Genomic DNA, 24,125 nt, shown 5'->3' with positions numbered 1-24,125 from the left:
TGCAATGAGCAGGACATACATAGCAATGGGTGTCACTGGGAGAACTGGAAAAGGAAGGTTTTGTGGTTTGGATGGTTTGTGTTCTGAATTCATATAAGCTCATATTTGTGATGACAAAGAAGAAAAAACGTCTTTACTACCAAAGAGCTCCAGGATGAGCTTATCATAGGAGCAGAACAGACTACACATTTACATATTATTATACTGTGTATAAAAATAGCTGTAATTAGCAAACAGTTCAAATACTTTTTTATCCCCTTGAATTAAAACAGAGTCTGCACTTCATTCACACCCTGTTCAACTCCACTCAGGTCCAAATAATTACAGACAGGTAATATGCACATATGTATATTGCACTACTCAGTTTTGCACTTTGTATATGTATAAAAACATGTATAAAACATTGCCCTCTCGCCCCTATGAGCGGTCGCTATCCTAGAAGCTCAGGTCCTCTACCAGAGGCCTGGGAGCTTGAGGGTCCTGCGCAGTATCTTAGCTGTTCCCAGGACTGCGCTCTTCTGGACAGAGATCTCCGATGTTGTTCCCGGGATCTGCTGGAGCCACTCGCCTAGTTTAGGAGTCACTGATCCGTGCAATTATATATACAGGATCTCACAAAAGTGAGTACACCCCACACATTTCTGTAAATATATTATATCTTTTCATGCTGCGATAAATGCACTGCCCAAGTGTCCCCTCTGCCCGCTGCCTTTCAGCGGCAAGCAGGTCATCAGAGGAGCCGATGTGATGATGAAGTTTAACATTGTCTACAATATTGCCAAAGAGTACCAAAGCACTTCAAGCACTTTTTCAGGAACTTATCTTTCTTGTAGAAATGTGCTCCAAATAAAGAACTTTGTGTTTACAAGGTTGTTAGTTAATCGTTTACAAATCAATGTTTTCTGTATGGACAGCACTTAAAAAAAATAAGTGAACATGTAAAACAGCGGGGTTAAGCAATGCGGTTGAAAAACCTGAACACCTAAGAAAAAAGGCAACCTCCAGATATGATGCTGAGCACGTTCAGTCAACTTCTCTGGTCGACCACGGCGAGGTCCTGTTAAACTGCTGTGTGGCCATCATGCTGCAGCTTGGTTTCAGCGTGTTGGCATCATTCTTATAGCCTCGGCCATCTTTATGTAGAGTATCAGTTCTTTTTTTCAAATCCTCAACGTGTTCTTTGCCATGATGTGCCATGTTAAACTTCCAGTGACCAGTATGAGAGAGCAATAACACCAAATTCAACACACTTGTTCCACATTTGCACCTGAGACCTTTTAACTAGGGATGGGTATCGTTTAGGTTTTATCCGATACCGGTGCCAAACCGGTACTTTTGAAACGTGTAGGTGCTTAAACGGTGCTCAAACCGGTACGTAAAGAATGGAGAACACAAAATTGGTCCAAAAACTTCTCATGTTCAGCTGTTTTTTGCAAAAAGATAACAATGTTAGCCTTTTCTGCAGCTATGGGGCATATATGGCATCACTCTTGGCTGGAAGCAGTGCTTAAACAATGGAAAAAACAAACTTTGTCCAAAAACCTCTCATGTTTAGCTGTTTCCCACTTTTTCTTTGGTCATTTTAGCCTTTTTGGCCAGGGTGAAGGGAGCATCTGCCATCAAACAAGAAGACAGCCGCATGTAGCTATGATGATGTTTGCTAGTTCACCTTACATGCATTAATGTAATAACGTGGTTAGCCTACTCAACGTAAATTACACACAAACAACATTAAGCTACTCACGCAGAGAAGAACGGCTGCTGCTGCATCATCATCCTCATCATTTCTGCTACACTGGCAGGGCTAGGGGCCAGGACTCTCCTCTTCGGGTTTTTGGGGGATGTTGCTAACTCCGGGTCGATAACAGGCACCACACCCGCAGTAGATGTGCTCGGTGTGAGGTCTCGCAGCAAGCTATCAAATACGGTGCATTTCTCGGCTTTTAAAAAAAACGCTATGCGTCGCCAGGTGTTTCATCGGATTAGAGGTGTTACCTCCTTTGACAGTATCACAGTATGGGCAGGGATAGCTCAGTAGGTAGGGTGGTCGCCCCATGATCGGAAGGTCGGGGGTTCGACTCCACTGAACGGCTACCCTGAGGTACCCCTGAGCAAGGTACCGTCCCTACACACTGCTCCCCGGGCGCTGCACTGGTGGCTGCCCACTGCTTCACTGGGTGAATGGGTTAAATGCAGAGGAACTATTTCCCTATGGGGACTAACACGCACACTTTACAGTATCAGCTTAAAGCACTTGTTGCTGCTGAGTTTGCATCTTTTGCTGTGAAGTACAGTCAGACTTTTGACCGCTTCGCCTTGGGCATTTTTAATCTGTAGCTCTGCTCTAAAGGAACATGCGTACCTGGACCCACCTACTATCCTCGGAAATGTAAAATGATTGGCTAGAATCTAAAGTGTATCACAGCTCAGGAAAAAAAGCACCGAAATAAAGCACCGAAATAAAGCACCGAAATGTGCGCTGCTTTTCGGTCTGGTTACTACCGTTTATGTCAGAACCGGTGCCATCATGGCACCGGACACCGGTACCCATCCCTACTTTTAACACTAACGAGTCACATGACACCAGGGAGGGAAATGGCAGTTTAGGCATGAATGGCTGTGCATTGAATTATTTAGAGGGGACAGTAAATACAAGCTATACATTGACTACTTTGCATTATAGTTTTTATTTTCAGCTTTTGCTGACAGAGCGTGCGAAAGTATGTCAATATCTGAGTATCCATCCATCCATCCATCCATCCATCCATCCATCCATCCATCCATCCATCCATCCATCCATCCATCCATCATCTGCTTATCCTTTTCAGGGTTGTGGGGGTCTGGAGCCTATCCCAGCTGTCTTAGGGTGAGAGGCTGGGTACACCCTGGACAGGTTGCCAGTTGGCTCTCATCCCTGTTAAACTTAACAGCTTTACCTTTAGCTAGAAGACACAATGTGTGACAAACTTCACATTGCAAACACTGAGGCTGTTGTAATTTGGTGCATTATAAGTAAAACTGAACCGACTCACTGCCAGCAGAGCAAGCCAAGCTCTCACTGTGGCAGGACAGGGATTGAAGTGCCTGTCGCTTCAGGGCAAATACTCCACGCTCCCATGTGCATGTGCATAGTTGTGAAGGGATTTCAAGGCTGTATAAGCAAACCCGATGAATACGTTATAGACACATAAAATAAACTGTTTTATTGCATATTATTTTAAGCAAAAGTGAACTTCAGAAACCAAGAACTAGGAAATCTAAGTAATACTGAGCACGAACTAAAATCATCTGTGAAATCCAAAAGACAGAACCATGAGTCCACACCACCAAAATTAAAACTCAAAATGTTTATTCGAACACCAACGGCAGAGACGTCGTGTTTATTCTCAACCAGCAACAAATATGTTAAATACCTGCTGAGAATATTCTCCTCCTTTAGCAGGGATCAGGGATGACGTCAGAGGACCTGTTAAGTACTCTGGAGGATTTGGGAGATGAAGAGTTTAACAAATTCAAGTGGCTCCTACATCAAGCTGACGTCCTTCAAAGCTTCCCAACCATCAAAAAGAGTCGATTGGAGACAACAAACAGGTGGGACACTGTCGACCTGATGGTGCAAACCTACAGGCTTCCTGGAGCTGTGGAGGTGGCTAAGAAGATTTTAGAGAGGATAAGCAGGAATGACCTGCTGCAGAGTCTGTGTGCCAGCAGCTCAGGACGAGAAGGTAAGTTACAAGAAAACCAAACATGACGTCACTGCAGTCTGAAAACGTTTCACAGAGTGCAGGTTAAATCAGTCTAACACTCAAAATCACTGCCTGTCAGCGGACGTCAGCAACTGTGGGGAGACTTCACAGAAGAGAGGATTTCCTCAGACTGAAGGCAAGTAGCCATGATTTTATTTTATTTTACTGGTTTGTAGAGTTTGTCATTATGACGAATAACAAAATAGACTAACATACATTAATCATTTTTCATAAGAAGCTTGTTTTCTTATCTTCGTCTCATAGAATTAGTATTTATTGTGTACTCTTTAGCTTCTGTCATAAATCACCCCTGACTTCTGTCTCCGCCCACTCCACCCTGCCTGGACTGTCCTCTTCACCTCTCTTGTGCACTCTGTTGCTTTGGGTGGTTGACCCAAAGTACTTAAACTCATCCACCTTCACTACCTCTGCTCCTTCATGTTGACCTCTGCACCAGTCTCCCCCTCATCCACACATGCCTGTATTACTTCTACTGATTTTCATCCCCCTGCTCTCCAGATCATACCTCCACCTCTCCACGCTCTACTCCACCTGCAAACAAGGAGCTGAGAGCTGATCCCTGATGTAATCCCACCCCCACCTTGAACCCACCTGTTAATCTTACCACACACCTCACCTCTGTCCTCACATGTCCTGCACCACCTCCACACACTTCTCTGACCCTCCTGACTTCCTCGTGCAGAACCACAGCTCCTTTCTCAGCAGCCAATCACCTGCTTTCTCTGATCCACAAAGAAAGTGAAGCTCCTTCTGAGCTTGTCTAAACTTTTCCATCAACGCTCTCAGAGCAAACGTCACATCTGTAGAGCGCTTTGTCACATTTCTTCTCCACTCTTCAGGCAAGACTGCTTTAAACTCTGTGGCTAACAGGTCCACTGCCCTTTCTTCTAGACATTTCCATACCTCCACTCGTCTTCTTTACTAATCCTGCTTACTAACTGCCCTCCATCGATCCTCCTTTGTCTATCATTTTCTTTATTAACAAATTTGCCAGTGTTCTCCTTCCATATTTCCTGCACAGTCGTATTACTCATAGGTACATTTCCATCCTTAACCCTTTAAGACCTACCATAGAACCAAGTCCGCCAGAGCTTATAGTATATTTTTACTTGCTGTGGAGCCATTTTTTGGAGCATTTCAAGTTGCTATACATCAATACAACCATTACAGCCCAAATTGTAATAATATGTCTGCATTAAGTGCATAGTAATTACATAAATTGCAAAAAAGTGCAATAAACTACAAAAAAATTGAAAATCATTTTTGGTTTTTAACATATATTTCTAGTTAGAGAAATTTAAGAGGCATATCCCTCAAAACTGTAAATACAAAAAAGTTGCACAAACTAGTTTCCCACCAAAGGAAATTTATTTTGTCTTCATAATTTTATTTTTGAGATACACCAATTTTCATATACTGCAGGAAAAACGAAAATAAATATTATAATGCAAATTTGCAAAAAAACAGCATATGCATCAAAATAAACTATTTCCAGCAGTGCAATATGAGTCCTCAGCATCCCAGAAACGACACAGAAAGTCATAAAGTCAAACATAACTTTTAAAAACACCAGTATAGGCTCATAAGGCCACGATGGTAAAAAACTACATTTACGCAAAATGACGTCACTTCCGGTTTCGGGCAGGTCATGGCGGACATGCGATAGTTCGCGCTGACGTCTATTCCAACGTAGGAAGTGTTACAAACAGCTGATCGGATCGGCAAAGCGTGTTTCTGGAATATTATGTTTTTGTTGCTGCAAGTGCTTTTTATGAAATTTTGCAAAGCTATATGTGGAAGGAAACTGTGACCGAGGACAAACTGATGGCATCAGATGTAAGTACAACTCCTCCGGTTTCATATGCAAAAAAAATTATTGCGCTAGCTTACGTGGTTGCAGAGCTACGGGATTTAAAAATAGTTACGCAAAATGGAGCGTGTCCGCTCCGACCGGCTTTAAAGGGTTAATCACCTTTACCTGCTGCACACGCTTCCCAGCCTGGTCTGTCTCTTACCATTGGGTACAACTCCTTTTCTCCATCTTTAGTGTCCAACCTCACATGTAGCTCACCATAAGCCTTTGCCACCTCTCTCTGTCTCAACCCCTTCCTGAACTCTGCAACTCTTTTTTTATTTAACATTCAGCATTTCATCTTTGCTTCTCCTTCACTCACTTTCTCTTCTTGATATCCGTCATCCACCATCCAAACCTCCCCTAACACCACCTTGCAGGATCTCTTTCACATTTAGATGAAATCCACCACTTCATCCAGGTTTCACCAGACTTCCTCTTTCTCCTCTAAACTCCAACCTGTGAGGCATACAAACTGACAATCAACACAGCCCCTTCCATTTCCAGCTTCAAACTCATGATCCTCTCTTTACCTCCACAAAACTATTCACATACTCTTCCTTCAAGATTACACCTTGTAAACGACCACGGCAGACCCAGTGGCATTTTGCTGCTTTTATTAATCCCTACACGGTTGCTGTACATTCGCACTCAGAGCTGCAGCTCTCCCGCTTCCAGCTCAACATAACACCAACAACCCAACCACAGGACCCAGTACAATATTTAATTCGGCGGGGCGTGATTGCGGATGCCGTGCAGGTGTGTCCGCCTCCTCTGCACGGCACCGCAGGCCACACCCCGCCACACACCTATTCCAGTTTTCTTCCTTCTACACCAAAGTAGAACATCTGGAATTTACTTCCAGTGTTATCCTCTCTACTTTTCAGATTAGGCTGTCACAAAGTAGGAGCAAGTTATGTAGGAAAATGGCTTGGCAGCTCTGCCACCATTGTACTTTTGGAAACCACAAGTAAGCCTGTTTCTCAAAGTACTCTAGTGGAATAGTGAAAGGTCTTTGCGATATAATGGGTCCTGATTATTGAAGACTTTTTATGTGCAAGGAAAGATTGAAATAACTTAATTTCTAGATTTGTTTAATGGTGGATATACACCTTACACTTTCCATGTTGCATATTTGACACAGATGTGGTGGTTCCAGTACCAGAGCCTCACCCCATCGCATCTTACCAACAGATGCTTCAATCAAACTTCCAGGACAAGTTTATGTGCGCACAAGAAGGTTGGGCAGAAGATAAACAGTGTCTGGCAGATATCTACACAGAGCTGTACATCACAGCTGGGTATGATGTACATATCAACACACAGCATGAGGTTTGGCAGATTGAAAAGGCATGGAAGCCAGCAGAGCCAGAGAAACCTATTAGACCCACAGACATGTTTAAACATCCCTCTGGAAAATACAGACCCATCAAAACAGTGATGACCAATGGAATCGCAGGAATTGGAAAAACTTTCCTTGTTCACAAGTTTGTTTTGGACTGGGCTGAACAAAGATCCAATCAAGATGTGCATCTGATTTTCCCCTTCACCTTCCGTCAGCTGAATCCTCTGAAGGGAGAAAAGTTCAGTTTGGCAGAGCTCATTCATGAATGCATCCCAGAAACTGTAGGCATCCCACAGGAGGCTCTTAATTACATCTTTACAGATGTTCAGTCATCAGGAATCACCAACTATGACAAGAGTAAATTCAAACTTCTGTTTGTGTTTGATGGGCTGGATGAGAGCCGCCTTCATCTCGACCTTCATTCTGAAGACATTCGCTCTGTCGATGTAACAAAGGCAGCTAAAACAGATGTCCTGCTGAGGAAACTCATCAATGGGAAACTGCTACGCTCTGCTCGCATCTGGGTAACCACACGGCCTGCAGCGGCCAATCAGATCCCTCGAGAGTTTATCAGCAGTACAACAGAGGTCAGGGGGTTCACAGACCCACAGAAAGAGGAGTACTTCAGGAAGAGATTCAAAGGTAAGGAGGAGGCTGACAAACTCATCTCCCATATCGTGACATCACGAAGCCTCCACATCATGTGCCACATCCCAGTCTTCTGCTGGATCACTGCAACAGTTCTGGAGGATGTGTTGAAAACCAGAGAGGGAGGAGAGCTGCCCAAGACTCTGACTGAGATGTACGCAGAGTTCCTGGTGTTTCAGATTGATCGGACAAAAGAAAAGTATGGCCCAGAAAAGAGCATTCAATACATTAAGTCATTAGCAAAACTGGCCTTTGAGCAGCTGGAAAAGGGCAACCTGATCTTCTATGAGAAGGATCTGAGACAGAGCGGCATTGATTTCAGCGAAGCCTCGGTGTGCTCAGGAGTGTTCACAGAGATCTTCAAAGAAGATCGAGGAAGGAAAGGGAAAGACAAGATGTTCAGCTTCGTCCATTTGAGCGTTCAGGAGTTTCTGGCTGCTCTTTATGTGAGGATGTCGCTTAATAACAGTAACATAAATGTGATGCCTTTACCACAGCCCTCAATGCGCAATCTTCAACTGCTTTTAAGTAAAACATCTTCAAAGAAGATCCACAGGATTTCCATTGACAGGGCCTTACAGAGTCCAAACGGACATCTGGACTTATTCCTTCGCTTCCTCTTGGGTCTTTCACTGCAGACCAATCAGGATAAACTACAGGACCTGCTAATGAAAATAGACAGTAGTTCAGAGACCACTCAGAAAACAGTCCAATACATCAAGAAGAAAATCAGTGAGAATGTGTCTGCAGAGAGGAGCATTAATCTGTTCCACTGTTTGAACGAACTGAAGGACTGTTCTCTAGTGGAGGAGATCCAACAGTATCTGAGTTCTGGACGTCTGTCCACAGATATACTCACTCCAGCTCAGTGGTCAGCTCTGGGCTTCATCTTACTATCATCAGAAGAAGATCTAGATGTGTTTGACCTGAAGAAATACTCTCCTTCAGAGGAAGCTCTTCTCAGGTTACTTCCAGTGGTGAAAGCCTCCAAAAAAGTTCTGTAGGTGCACAGATACAAAAGATTATATTGAAAAATAATTGGAACTCCAAACTCTATGATCCTACAGTAGGTGTAACTACCAAACCATTTTGGGTAGTGTTAGATTTAGCTTACCTCATGCTTAACATGTACAGATGCAGAAACCCAAGAATTTTACCTTTGAGGCACTTGGTGTCCTGTTTTAGGATTTCAGTTTGAATATACCATATTTTTCCACTTATCCAGGGCCGGGATGCAGGGGGCAACAGCCTAAGCAGACAAGCCCAGACCTCCCTCTCCCCAACCACCTCCTCCAGCTTGTCAAGGGGAGCACAAAGGCATTCTCTGGCCAGCCGAGAGATATAATCTCTTCAGCATGTCCTCGGCCTGCCCTGGGGTCTCATGCTGGTGGGAAATGCCTAGAACACCTCACCCAGGAGGCATACTTGTCAGATCCCTGAACCCTGACCGGTAATTCAAGAGCTTCGCTTTTACTCTTAGCTCTCTCTTCACCACAGTAGACCAATACAGTGTCTACATCACTGCAGCCGCAGCACCAATCCGTCTGTCAATCTGCGGCTCATTCTTTATTAAGACTCAAGATACTTAAATTCCTCTACTTGGGGCAGTAACTTTTCCCTGATCTGTAATGGGCTCTCTACCCTTTTCCTGCTGAGGACCATGGGCTCAAACTTGCAAGCCATAAGCCACCACTTGATGAAGCCAACAGAACCACATTATCAGAGATGAGATTCTGAGGCTGCCCAAGTGGAAGCCTTCTCCCACTGGGGATTGAACCGGCAACCTTCCTGTTACAAGATGAGCTTCCCAACCCCCTGAACCACAGTCGCCCACTTAGACGAAGTCAGCAGCACTCCACTTGTATTATACACAGATCAGGTAGTGCACCGCTGTCCCCTCCTGAGCCCCCCGATGGCTTGACAGAATTTCGAGGCAATCGAAAAGGCTTTTTCGATGGCTTATAAAATCTCCTCTGAGGTTTTATTTCAGCCAGTGCCAGAGTCATGTTCTCGGTACCTATCCTCTCGGTACCTACTGACTGCCTCCAAATTCCCACAGGCTAATCAAGCCCGATAGGACTCCTTCAGCCGGGGTTCCCTTCACTACCATCCCTTGTCCACCATCAGGTTTGGGGGTCACCACCTTGACAGGCACTAATCACCTTGCAACCGCAGCTCAGTGCAGCAGATTCAGCAATGGAGGTGCTGAACATGGTCCATTAAGACTCAATGTCCCCAGTCTCCCTCAAAAAGCTACCAAATCTCTGCCAGAAGTGGGAATTGAAGATCTTGTGGACAGGGGCCTCTTCTAGGCATTCCCAGTGCACCCTTACTATATGTTTAGGTGCTTCAGCAGAGCTCAGCACCTCTCTTTACCCAAGGATCCAGAACGTATGGCCATAGACCTGATGATACAATTACAAAATTGATCATTGACCTGTGGCCTATGGTATCCTGGTGCCACGAGTACTTCTGGACACCCTTAGGTTTAAACATGGTGTTATTGCGAAACTGTGGTTTACGCAGTCCAATAACACAGCACCATTCGGTCTCACTGTTGTTGCCCATATGAGTGGGGAAATTTCCTAATGAGATGACAGAGTCCCCAGGTAGAGCACCCTCAAGCACCCCACCCACTCCAAGAAGGCTGGGTACTCAAAACTGTCTTTTGGTGAATAAGTACAGACGAATAACAAATCCTCTCGTCCACTGGGAAAAACTCCAACATACAGGTGCAAGTCGAGGGGATACTGAGATACCCACCCCAGCCTACCGCCTCTCACCAAGGGTAACACCAGACTGAGAGAGAGTCCAGTCCCTCTCCAGGAGACGGGTTCTGGAGCTCAAGCTGTGTTTTGAGGTGAGCCCGACTATATCTTGCCGGTACCTCTCAACCTAGCATAGGCTCCTTTACCATCAGAGGGGTAACGCTAGTCTTGGTAGCCGAGGATCAGTATGCCTGGCTGCCGCCCAGTACACATTTCACCCAACCCCTCTGGTGCCTCCTGTCGGTGGTGGGCCTACAGAGGGTGGGCCAATGCCCCTGCTTTGGGCTGAGCCCGGCCAGGCTGCAATTCATTTAGGAGTCTATTCATCAAAGGCTTTGTTTATAGTTTTGTATTGAAATTAAACAATCATGAAATGGTTCAACAAACCAGCATGCAGTCATGCTAAAAATAAAGTACAACAGTTAAATCTAAAGTTTTATATTTTAGAGCATAAATATTGAATATTGATACTTCTAATGAATAGGTGCCAAATACAAGTTTAACACTTGGAATTAACCTTTTATCTGCTGGGAAAAATTAGGGAACAGATATCACTGGGCCACAAAACTTCTTTCCAGACAATATGGATCTGATTGTATTTGATGTACAGGTCAATTTATCACTAACTCTCCTCCAGGTTGAGTGGCTGTAATCTGTCAAAAAGAAGCTGTGAAGCTCTGTCCTCAGTTGTCAGCTCACCGTCATCTAATCTGAGAGAGTTGGACCTGAGTAACAATGACCTAGAAGATTCAGGAGTTAAACTCCTTTCTGCCGGACTGGCAAGTCTACAGTGTAGACTGGAAATTCTCAGGTCTGTATTAAATGTTGCTTTACATACAGTTAATTCAATTTTATTTCTATAATAAAAACACTTGACCATTCTTTAAACTAAAAGGTAAATACTAGGGCTGCACGATTTTGCATAAAATGAGAATCACGATTTTTTGGCTTAGAATTGAGATCACGATTCCCTCACGATTTTCTTTTCCAGTATAAATATTTATTGCACTTATTAACTGCACATCAACTTCGTAACAGTTGAGACTGAACATAAAAACAATAAATAAACATAAAAATAACAAATGTCTCACGTTTTGTTGTTGCCGTAAAATGTTGTACTGCTTGAAATTCCGTCTCCACCGTTGCTCGACGCTGCGTGTATAGAGCAGGTAGTGCAACGATAGAAAAGTAGTTGCGGGACGGCACTTTGTAGCGTTTGTCTAGGGTGTTGATCATTTTCCTAAATCCCTCGTTTTGCACAGTGTTGATGGGAGCCATATCTTTGGTCAGGTGATAAGTGATAGCCTCCGTAATTTCTTTGTGCCTGCGGGAGGTCGACAGGGGAGGTGCTGTATAAGGTTCCCGTTATTGATGTTTGGGTGGTTGACCGGGACGGATTTTCTCCTGTCACTTTCTCGTCATCCCTGACGTGCTCTCTGTTGTTTTTTCCTGCTAATTTTAGCATCACACGGCACAGCTTCTGTATCACGTGGTATAAGGCTCCGCCCTTGTCATTTGTTGAGCAGGAAGAGTGAGCGCTTGTTTTCATGCAGATTACGTCCCGGATCAAAATGCGGTACAACCGTCGTCGTCTTTTTTTTTTTTTAAATCGTTGTCATTTGGAAATGAGATCGCACATAAGTATGAATCGAGATCGCGATTTTCTAACGATTAATCGTGCAGCCCTAGTAAATACCCTACACTAATAGCAATTAATGTCTCTTTAATGATAATTCTTATATGATGTAAGACTGTATCTTAAAATAACAAGAATTTTGATTCAGTTGAGCACCTCATTATTACAGACTGGTTTTTTTCTTTGTTTTTTTTTTGTTGTTGTTTGTTTTTTAAGTAAACAAGTCCACATAAAAGCATACTAAAGTAATACTAGCATACTACACTTCTCTCTGGCTTTGGTTGAGCACCCTTTTCCTTGCTGTTTTGCTCGATGTGGCAAGCCATCCATCCATCCATCCATCCATCTTCATCCGCTTTATCCGAGGCCGGGTCGCGGGGGCAGCAGCCTAAGCAGAGAGGCCCAGACCTCCCTCTCCCCAGCCACCTCCTCCAGCTTATCCGGGGGAATACCAAGGCGTTCCCAGGCCAGCTGAGAGATATAATCTCTCCAGCGTGTCCTGGGTCTGCCCCGGGGCCTCCTCCCGGTGGGACATGCCTGGAACACCTCACCCAGGAGGCGCCCAGGGGGCATCCTTGTCAGATGCCCGAACCACCTCAGCTGGCTCCTTTCGATGTGGAGCAGCAGCTGCTCTACTCTGAGCCCCTCCCGGATGGCCGAACTTCTCACCCTATCTCTAAGGGAGAGGCCAGCCACCCTTCGGAGGAAGCTCATTTCTGCCGCTTGTATCCGCGATCTCGTTCTTTCGGTCACTACCCACAGCTCGTGGCCATAGGTGAGGGTAGGGACGTAGATCGACCGGTAAATTGAGAGCTTCGCTTTTACACTCAGCTCCCTCTTCACCCCGACGGACCGGTGCAGCGTTCGCATTACTGCAGCTGCAGCCCCAATCCGTCTGTCGATCTCCGGCTCCCTTCTCCCATCACTCGCGAACAAGACCCCGAGATACTTCAACTCCTCCACTTGGGGCAGGAACTCATCCCCGACCCGGAGTGGGCACTCCACCCTTTTCCGGCTGAGAACCATGGCCTCAGATTTGGAGGTGCTGATCCTCATTCCCGCTGCTTCACACTCGGCTGCGAACCGTTCCAGTGCGAGCTGGAGGCCCTCACCCGATGAAGCCAACAGAACCACATCATCTGCAAAAATCAGAGATGAGATTCTGAGGCCACCAAAGCGAAAGCCCTCCGCCACTTGGCTGCACCTAGAAATCCTGTCCATAAAAATTATGAACAGAACCGGAGACAAAGGGCAGCCCTGGCGGAGCCCATCACCCACCGGGAACGAGTCCGACTTATTGCCAGCAATGCGAACCAAGCTCTTGCAACGGTTGTATAGGGATTGATGTGGCAAGCCATTGCAGAAATTTACTTGTGTTTGCTAACATGCCCTAACATGTGTTTTCGATTAAATCAATATCAGTCTCAATAATAAATGGTAATTTGATATATTAAAAATGTTAGCAATGAGCTAATTTCAGCATACAGCATAAAACAGTGTAAAACAATGGCAGACCAAAGCAAGTCATTTTTAAGTGTTTTGGCTATTTGTTGTCTATCGTTCTATGTGCTATTTGACCCAGGCTGTCCGGCTGTATCGTCACAGAGGAAGGCTGTACTTATTTAGCTTCAGCTCTAAAATCCAACCACTTCCATTTGCAAGAACTGGACCTGAGCTACAATGTTCTGGACGACTCATCAGTAAAGCTGTTCTCCGCTGGAGTGGAGGACTCAGACTGGAGACTAGACACTCTCAGGTATGAAGAGAAGACATGAGCACAGAAACAGTTTCTGTGGCGTATTGACAAACAGGGGAAGTGTTTCAGAGTATGTTCTAGTTGCAACGCAAACTAAAAAAATCTAGATGTACATTTCCTTCTGTTAATAATGGCAGACGTGTAAGTGGAAAGAATTTTTTTCTTCCTTTTTCTTCCTCTCCAAGGCTGGAACATGGTGGGCAGCAGAGACTAAAACCTGGCCTGAGAAAGTGTGAGTGTGTTTACTGCATCTGGTATAGTTCCGGTTTATTTTAAAAATGCTGCTATTCTCCCACTTTAAAAAACCCTCAGCTAGACGCCTCTGTTTCCAGCAGCTACAGACCTATCTCTAAATTACCGTTAATTGCTAAGCTTCTAGAAAAGGTTGCGGCTAAGCAACTTATAGCGGCTCTGGACAAACATAACATTTGTGATAAGTTTCAGTCCGGCTTCACATGTGACACCATTGCTATTTCAGCTACACTGGCTTCCTGTTGAATTTAGAGTACATTTTAAGATCCTGGTCTTGACATTTAGAGCCTTGCATGGACTGGCACCAGCCTACATCTCCGATCTGCTACAGCCCGATGTCCCCAGCAGGTCCCGGAGGTCATCTGATCAGGGCTTACTTGCTATAAAACAGACTAAGATGAGAACTTAGGGTGATAGAGCTTTTGCCACTGTGGCCCCGAGACTGTGGAACTCTCTCCCTCATACATCAAGAACTGTGGACTCAGTAGCTGTTTTTAAAACAACTCAAAACTCACCTTTTCAAAACTGTTTTTGGTTGAATTTCTGCCTGTTTTATATTGTCTGTTTTACCCTATTATTATTTGTTATCTTATGTGCAGTAGGGCTGCCACGATTAGTCGACTAGTCACGATTACGTCGACTATCAAAATCATTAATAGTCGACGCGTCGTTTGAAGCTTTGTAAGATCACAAAAGACGCAGGAATAAGTAGCAGGATTTAAGAGTGTAATAACGGACTGAAACAGAAGATGGCAGCACTGCATGTACAAGGATGCCAGCTGCCGTTAAACCCCGAAGAAGAAGAAGCTGTGTCCCAGAATTCATAGCGCAGCCCAGCTCAGTTTCCAACAATGGCGGCAGCTAGTTAGTTTTAATATTACTCTTATTATTCTTTCTGGGTCACAAAATAAACGTTTAACATATTTTCAGGCGAGAATGTAGCTGTGTAAACCTCAAATATCTGCTCAGTTTATCAGGACACCGCATATTTTCAAAAGCGCTCCGACGTTTTCGGAGACGTCTGTTACCCACTAGCTCGATGATTGTCATGACCATTGATCAAAGACTGCAATCACAGCATTGTATGATGGTAAAAGATGTATCCTTAGGCCCCCTCCTCGATTCAGAGATGGTCTTTCCCTTGTCTTTCACCATCTTACAATGCTGTGATTGCAGCCATCCCCCAACTCTCATGGACATTGATCAGTGGTTGTTGATAGTTTCAGTAAATGTACTATTTATATGATTGGGGAAACCTGCAGCCAGCTGACACTGAAGAAATCACCTGGATGATGACGAAAGTTTCTCCCACTGAAAACGTCCAGATGAACAGAATCAACTTTTTGGGATTTACGTACCTGGATGATTGAACATGCATCAAGAAATATATGAATGTAGAAGTGATCAAGTCAGTATTTCTACAGAGTACTGGACAAAAGCAAATAGCCAAACTTTATTGTTGCCAAATTTATATCAGGTAAAATTGTGGTTTTATAGATGGAGCACTGATAGCACCGTGTCAAATAATAAAGGATTCTTCTCTCTCTTAGATTCCTGTGAACTCACACTGGACCCAAACACAGCAAACAGAAACCTCATCTTGTTCGACAACAACACTAAAGTGGCATTTGTGGATGATGAGCAGCCATATCCTGATCACCCAGAGAGGTTTGATGACTGGAAACAGATTCTGTGTAGAAATGGGCTGACTGGTCGCTGTTACTGGGAGGTTGAGTGGGAAGGTTGGGTTTACATAGCAGTGAGTTACAGAGGAATCAGAAGGACAGGAGCCAGCAAAGGCTGCTGGTTTGGATGGAATAATCAGTCGTGGAGTCTGAGATGCTCTGAAGATGGTTACTTTGCTTGGCACAATAACACTAGAACAGACCTCTCTACCTCTTCCTCCTCCTTCGTCTCCTCTTCCGCCTCCTCCACCTCATCCACCTCCTCCACCTCAAACAGAGTAGCAGTGTATGTAGACTGTCCTGCTGGGACTCTGTCCTTCTACAGAGTCTCCTCAAACTCCTTGATCCATCTCCACACCTTCAGCACCACATTCACTGAGACTCTTTATCCTGGATTTAGGCTATTTAGATCTTCCTCTGTGTCTCTGTGTTCACTTTAGGACGAAGACTTGCAGAAACAATGACACAGATTTATTCAGGCAAATACTTTACATTAAAAAATCCTTTAAAAAATCTTTTTCCAAACCTCACCAATAATTTTACTTTAGACCAGAAGATTCCACACATTGACTGTGAGTAACACTTTAGACTGACCATTATTAACAAATGGAAAAGGAATAATTTCTACAATGTTAGTTGTACTAAAGATGGTTGTATGGAGGCAGGAAGCTTGAAGTGAGTTTTACAAAGTAATCTGTTCTCTAGCTTATGTCCTTTGCATAGGTCTATATTACCACAATGCAAATGCTTTGTATCATATTTATCTGTTTCCATTCATTTTACAACCAGTGACAGAATTTGTTGACAATAAATTTCATTTCCTGTGTGATTCAGCAATAAAATGATCATTGCTCCAATGTTTTCTTCTCTACAACATTTTGTTCAGTTTATTTCAATTTTATTTATATAGCACCAAATCAAACGAGTTGCCTCAAGGTGTTTTATATTGTAAGGTAGACCCTTCAATAATACATACAGAGAAAAACCCAACTATCATATGAGTAAGCACTTTGGAAACAGTGGGAAAGAAAATTTTCCTCTTAACAGTGAGAATCCTCCAGCAGAACCAGGTTTGACGACCACCTGCTTCGACCAGTTGCGGTGAGGGAAGGAAGACAGGACAAAGACATGCTGTGGAAGAGAGCCAGAGATTAACAATAACCAATGATAGGGCTATTGCAGTTTGAAGCCTAATCTTGAAAGTAGAGATGATGTCTGTCTCCCGAATTCAAACTGGAAGCTGGTTCCACAGAAGAGGGGCCTGAAAACTGAAGGCTCTGCCTCCCATTCTACTTTTAAATACTCTAGGAACAGCATATATATATATATATATATATATATATATATATATATATATATATATATATATATATATATATATATATCACATCTCAAAACTTGCTCTTGTCATGGTCCCGGGACTTCTACCCGGTGCTTTGTGTTTTCCTGTATTTTTGTCATTTGACGTATTATGTTTTAGGTCCACTGTTTATTCTAAAGGTCCCTAGGTTATTCTGTTTAGATGTCGTTTATTAGGTTTCCCTTCGTGTCTTTACCCCGTGTCTCACTCAGTGTATCTGTGAGTTCTTATGCCTTGTTTTCCCTCCTTGTGTTTTATTCCATGCCTGTCTGTTCTCTCCCCCTCCGGTCTGTGCATAGCTGGACTGGCCATCGGGCATACCGGGCATTTGCCCGGTGGGCTGCTGGCGATTTTTTGTTTTTATGGGCCGATCGATTTTTTTTTTTTTTGGAAGGGTATAAATAATGAAAGGTGTTGGATTGGCCAATTGGTCATGATCGACTCTGGGCTGGACCAATTACAGCCGAGGAGGTCGGATGCACCCTCCCCCTTGTTTAGCAATCTTATAGAGGAACTAAAGAAAATGGAGAACAAAAAAAGGAAAGGAGGTGCAGAAAAAATTAGGGCCAAAAAGAAACGAGCCCTTCAGGCAGACGCTGCCAGATGTGTAAAAATAACTGAATTGTTTGGCGGTAGCTATGGCATAGCTTCCACAGATTTAGCAACATCAGCAAGTGGTGGAGGCCAGCAGGTGGATAAGGGAAAGGGGAGGCAAGAGGAGGAGAGACCCGAGGCGGCCACCGGTCATAGTGGCAGAGGAACTGAACTTCAGGTAAGAAGTTATGACCTGCAGTCTCTCTGTGTCAGATATAAACCAAGTTTAGTTGGAGTTTGTTTTCGTTGTGCTGACTTTTTACAGTCGCTTAGAATAACTGGTACTGCTACTAGCTAGCATGACGGAGTTTAAATACTGCTGGGCGGGTGCTATGAAGTTACTGATAGTAAATTTTATTTTATGCTTAAGGTTAGTTTCTCAAACTCCTCAAAATCTTAACAAATTGTGCCAATCCTTACATGTTGCACCAGGCTGATTTATCATCTAAAGTGGAGAAGTCTGTGACAGAGGAGACAGAAGAGCAGCAGAGAGAGATGGAGAGATGACTTTATGTCATCCATCAGGGATGCATTTGACATATGTTTCACATATTATAGCCCAACAAGTTACTCATAGCAATTTAAATACGAGCAATCTGTTTTTGGCAAATACCGGCTATTGCAGTTAAGAATACAACAGCTTGTTGCCATTTTTTGTGTTTCTTTTTATCGCTGTGTGACTGAGTTCAATTGAAAGCCTGCATGCGCTAGTACCTCTTGCCACAAGTTCCCAGAATCCTTTGCGGTTTTACCCCTGAATGACGTCACATTTTTGGTGGGCCAGTCTCTAGTCAAAATGCCCGGGCCGATTTTTTGTCCCAGTCCAGCCCTGGGTCTGTGTACTTCCTGTGTTACTTTGATAGTCTCCCATCAGTGTACGTGTTTGCTCCTGCCCTGTCTCGTTATGATTATCTGTATCAGCTGTGTTCCCTGTGTGCTCCCACGTCCCTCGTTATCCTTCTGCGTATTTATGTCCGCATCTCCCTCATTCACAGTGTTGGGAAGGTTACTTTTAAAATGTATTCCATTACAGAATACAGAATACATGCCCCAAAATGTATTCTGTAACCTATTCCGTTACGTTACTCAATGACAGTAACGTATTCTGAATACTTTGGATTACTTAATATATTGTGGCGAGTTCAGACAAGGAGGAGACGGAGGTATCGTTTGGTCTTGCTTCCCTTGAGCTAGCCAGGGAGCACAGCCGTTTATTACATTTGCAGAAGAACACACTGCCACTAGCTAACTGCTCAGCGCGGCAACCACAACACACATAGGGCGCCCTCTGACCCCGGAAGGACACACCGTCGCAGCGAGAGGGCGTCACCCGTCACCATGGCAACATACACAAAACATAACTGTACAAGCAGAACCCCGAACAGCCCTGACCCGCTACAATATTATCATGCTTTTTACAACAACGTGAATGTACTATTGCTGTGTGATTTATTACTATTACTGAAGGTCCGCGACTCTGAACTGTAGTAAAGGGACCTCTGACTAATGCTGGGCTCACACTGTGCGATTTTTGGCCCATTTTGAGCCGATTTTTGAGTCGTGCGATCGTTTTGGCGATCGGCCCGATTTTGGTCTTCATCGTGCGTCGTGCATCGTGTAGTATACGTGGGGTAACGAGAAGCGATTGACACCTCACGACCAGCTCCCGATCATCAATCGCTTGGTCGTGAGGGTGTCACCGCAGTTTGCCACACTGCGCACGCGCAAACACAAATGTCAGCGAAAAAGACGGCGTAGCACGGCAGTGCAGCGTGTGATCTGGACACAAGCGATGGAGGCACAACCTGTAGAACCATCCGAGCCCTTTCGATGTGGCCTCACAAAATTATCACGACCACAACAACCGTGAAAATAGTTGGATCGACACTGCTGCTCAATCACAGCTGCCTGATCAATGTTTTTCATTAGCAATTTAGCAAAGTTGATGGTGGTGGTGTGTCTGTGTGAGTGAAAGACGGAGAGGGAGAGCGAGCGACAGAATTTCTGTTATAACCTTCATTTTTATGGACGCACAGTGTGAGCACTCAGGTCGCATCAGAGCATCGGGCCGTATAGTGTGAGAGTACATCGTGACCTATGAACTTCTAACCCCTGCGAGTCAATCGTGCAGTTTGAGCAGGAGCTGAATCGCGCGACTGAAAAAATCGCACAGTGTCTGCCCAGCATAATACGGCGGGGTCCCTGTCGGCTGGTAGCCGAAAAATAGCTCTACTTTGTTGTCTGGGTCAACTTTTCTTGCGACAGACAGAGAGAGGCGTTGAAAGGCTGCTCTAACAGAACTTGTTGTTTTCGGAGGAAAACACGAACACGGTGTACAGTCGAGTCTTAATAGCTTACTTACAACTGGGCTCGTCAGGCTCTCTTCTTGGCTGCAGTGGTTATTATTATATTTACATGCTTCCAGCTCCCGTTTTTCCTCGACGACAGCTCGTACCTTTTTCTCCCTCCTCGCGCTCACAGACCCATAACGTGTATGGCAGTCCATTCTCTCTGCAGCACGGACTACACTGAACATGATGCTACATTCTTTAGAGCTATGCTTGTAGCATTCTGCCTGTTAGCTTAGCACAACAACAACAACAACGAAAAGGCGCTCTCTCACCCAGGAAACACACAGTCGCAGAGAGAGAGAGAGCGTCGCCCTGTAACCATGGCAACCGTAACGCTGCCGCCTGGAACAACAGCACGTAGCTGTCAAACAAAACCCAAACAGTCCTGACCCGCGACAATATGAAACAGGAAAGTACCGCAGTGTAATCCATTTATTTCAACAAAGTAACTGTATTCTGAATACCACCTTTTTAAACGGTAACTGTAACGGAATACAGTTACTCATATTTTGTATTCTAAATACGTAACGGCGGTACATGTATTCCGTTACTCCCCAACACTGCTCATTCATGGCCGTGTGTTTCTCTGTGTACTAGTTTATAGTTTCCCAGTTTAGTTTGTATGGTTTTGCTCTCCAGCAATAAAGCTGTGAATTTTGATTTCATTCCTGCCTCATCCTGGCTGCACACAGCCACATTGTGACAGCTCTCGCTCTCTTTCTCTCTCGCCGTCACTCCTAAAACTTCTCCCTCTTCCTAAACAACCAAATGTCATGTTGCCATATAACCTTTTTGATTGGTCGACATGGTGCATTTTTCCACCAACACAAAATGGTTGTTTTATTTTTGACTTTTTTTTTTTTGCTCATAAGCAGAGAGTGCTTGCTGGTCTTACGTGGCCTATCAACACAATTTATAAACTGGTATATATCACCTTGTTGCTTTGTCATCTTAAAGTGGTCATGTGATTGGCTTACCATGACTACTTTGTTCTTCCTCAGTCAAACAGCAGCACTCATGCGATTGTTTTTCCCCCTGAGCTCCAGTTTTGTGCTAGAAAGTGATCGTCGGGCAGAAAGTGATTACCGTCCGCGGGAGCGCGCAGCTGCTCAAAAACTGTTCACGGGAGTGTAAAATGTTCAAATGTAGTTTTCAATAAAGTTTTTTTAATCCACTCTAAAAAAAACCCTCAAGCATTTGCATCATGGTTTTATGAACGAAAAGTGATTGAAGTAAAGAAATTGAAGTTAAAAAAACTACACTCATTACAAATTTAGCTGATTAAATACAATAAGAGTCGTTGTTTATTAACAAAGCTTTATTGAACAAGTGAACACACAAAGCAAAAGGTCATTTGAAAAAGACATTTTTCAGCAGTAACACCATAACAGAATATCTCATATCATAGCAGCACAAACGCTCATTGTACCTGCACAAACCTGCACAAACGTAGCACTGAAAAAGTCGACCATTTTGGCCCGTTTTGGAGCACTCTGGGGGGATGGTGACCTTTGAAAGACCTATAAGATAATGTTTAATATCTCAAAAACCGTAGCAGCACAAACGCTCATTTTACCTGCACAAACGTAGCACTAACCGCTCCGCCTATTTGTCTTTACGTTTCAAGTGGGTGGGGGGTCAGCTTCACTCAGCTCAGCCATCCACCTTTTTATGAAGACCTCCTGATGATCCTCCACCTAATCACCTGAGCCAAGGTGTGAAACTGGGCGTGGGTCCCAATCAGCCAGAGTTTCGGGTGAGCTCATTGTGAAACCTGGCCCCACCTTATCATGTGATGTCCTGAGGTCAGATGGCCCAGGATGTGAGTGGGCGTTAAGGCGTCTGGGGAGGATCTCAAAACTGGATTATAGATGGCAGAGAGTTGGTGTCGTAAACCCCGCCTCTGTTCAAAGATGGTCGCTCACAGTGGACATAGATGCTTCTTTCACTCCTCTTTCAAACCATCTGTCCTCTCTGTCCAAAATGTGAACATTGGCATCCTCAAAGAGTGACCTTTGACCTTTAGATGCAGATGGACTGCTGAGTCTTGTCCTGTGGAGGTGGCTCTTCTGTGTTGTGCCATGCGCTTGTGAAGTGGCTGTTTGGTCTCTCCAATGTAGAGGTCTGGGCATTCCTCGCTGCACTGTTCAATGTGGCCCATATGGAAAAGATATATATAAATCTTATAAAGTTTGTATCTGTCTTGTGTGAAACTTGTATGAAAAGCATTTACTGTAAGAGTGAAAACAGATATAAGCTCCCTTGAAAAATTATATAATGAAACTTGTATGTTTTGGATACTTACTAAAACAATATATGAAAGTAATGAGAAAGTGGCCACTTTCATGAGTAATCACATATATGTTTTTACGATTTCTTTTCCATATGGGGGTGTACGCTAAACGTCTTCAAGCAACTTAAAGAAGTCCAGACGCTTTTCTTTCCAAGCTCCTTAGATCATGATGACCTGGATGACTGAAAACCTTCACAGAAATACCCTTAAAGCTAATTAAAATGTAGTGGGAGAAGGTATAATGGAAACAATAAGGGCCCCAGTACAGGACCTTTAGGCACACCATAGCTGAGAGAAGAGTGCAAGGACCTGTGTCTGTACTGCACTCAGAACCCAACACTCTCCTGCAACGCTTTGCAACTAAATGTCACTGGATGCTTCAAGAAGTGCAGTTTCAGTAGAATGAGCTCCATGAAAACCAGACTGAGGTTTGTCAAGTACACTGTGTTTATCCAGGACAGCTGTAACCTGCATAGCTACAACCTTTTCTAACATGTTAGCAATAAATCACAATTTTGACATTGGTCTGTAATTCCCATGAAGAGAAAGGTCAAGCTGGGGTTTTCTTTAAGTGGGTGGATGACAACATTCTGAGAATCGACCAGAGAGCAGGAGGATGGTTTCATTGAGTCAACTAATGTTACGAAATAAATAGTGCTTATTTTCTGTTTATATTGTTTTATAGAGGCCAGTGTACAAAACGCCACTTTGAGTTATAAGGTGTGTGAAAGGTCACAGAGTACTGTCTAAGACAGGAAGCTCTGCTTTGTGCAGAGAACAGGAAGCGATGCAGACAGAAAAGTGAAACTAGGCAGAGTCGTTTTGATCGAAACTATGTGTGACTATGTGTGACGTATAACAGAACTATATTACGCCCATTCAGCTTGTAATGCTTTAGACCTGTGGATGCTTGCTAGTGTCTGCAGCTCTCCTTTTCCGGAAATGTAGAATAAAGATGATTCTTTGAGCTTTGACCACACTGAGTCGGGTTTTCTCTGTCCAGTACTGGGGATAAAAGAATCGGGTTTAATACTAACTAAAGTAGCTCTGGTGAAGAAACAGGTGAGACACTTTCTAAATCAGCAGGTCGAGCAGGAACAGATGATGCAGCTGCTGAAGGAGAAAAGCATGATCGTCGCTCACCAGCCACACTTCCTCAGTAAAGAGTGTCAGGACAAAAAGCTGTTTCCTCTTCAGTAGCTGATTATGTTTCACTGCTTAGGACCAAACTGATGGAAAAACTTTCAGAAAGAGATGAAGACAAATCAACACGGATGTGAACATATTCAAATTCAAGCTAAAACTTGGCACATCGTCTTTAATGGAACTTTATCTAAAATCTGATTATCACCCAAAATGTGTCTTTGTTCTTTGAATTCTAAGATATAATAAAATCTATTTAAATGTTCAGTTTATCTTCAACAACAGGAACTTCATTAAGATCTTTATTATTCAATGAAAAACTCAAAAAACACAATTTTATATATAAAATAACTTGTATTTATTTGAAAAATATATTTAGATTCATATCATGGTAGACATAGCTCGATGTGTTTAATAAGGATAAAGTAACTAGCTTTACATTGATTTTGTTGTTGTTGTTTTTTACAGATCGTATGTGCTGCTTTTGGCTTTCATACAAAACCTTCAAGGTTAACCACCAAAAGGATCTGACAAGTTTAAAATATATATTCTTAAAAAGCAGGTTTGGTCACCAGGTGTTAGGGTTACCCCTGAAGTAAATACAAATAGAAAATGTAGTCTGACACCAGGGGGCGTTCTGTCTGTACTCTGGTTTCAATCACTGTCTAAAGCAGG

The 24,125-nt window shown here is 43.7% G+C and overlaps 1 protein-coding gene across 1 annotated transcript; it reads left to right on the top strand.

Annotated features, from left to right (window-relative positions):
- The first annotated feature begins 377 nt into the window (after nt 1-377).
- On the top strand, nt 378-16,248 carry LOC146668908 (NLR family CARD domain-containing protein 3-like). Its single transcript, XM_085408250.1, has 8 exons — nt 378-620; nt 3,440-3,725; nt 5,461-5,463; nt 6,779-8,612; nt 11,018-11,191; nt 13,599-13,772; nt 13,958-14,004; nt 15,575-16,248. Exons 2-8 carry the CDS (start codon nt 3,452-3,454, stop codon nt 16,147-16,149), a joined length of 3,081 nt encoding a protein of 1,026 aa, XP_085264376.1. The 5' UTR covers nt 378-620; nt 3,440-3,451; the 3' UTR covers nt 16,150-16,248.
- Nucleotides 16,249-24,125: the final 7,877 nt, after the last annotated feature.

This window comes from Rhamphochromis longiceps, linkage group LG6 (assembly GCF_057381845.1).
Source record: "Rhamphochromis longiceps isolate RC_006_pf linkage group LG6, R_longiceps_female_GT1.1, whole genome shotgun sequence".
Classification (NCBI taxonomy): domain Eukaryota; kingdom Metazoa; phylum Chordata; class Actinopteri; order Cichliformes; family Cichlidae; genus Rhamphochromis; species Rhamphochromis longiceps.
This window is presented reverse-complemented; position numbering and strand designations above follow the sequence as displayed.

What these genes read in the sequence shown, in the direction of transcription:
- LOC146668908 (XM_085408250.1), top strand. Translation starts at nt 3,452, where the DNA reads ATGACGTCAGAGGACCTGTTAAGTACTCTGGAGGATTTGGGAGATGAA. An exon ending in TGTAGACTGGAAATTCTCAG is followed by an intron (nt 11,192 to 13,598) that starts GTCTGTATTAAA and finishes TATTTGACCCAG; the next exon opens with GCTGTCCGGCTGTATCGTCA. An exon ending in TGGAGACTAGACACTCTCAG is followed by an intron (nt 13,773 to 13,957) that starts GTATGAAGAGAA and finishes TTCCTCTCCAAG; the next exon opens with GCTGGAACATGGTGGGCAGC.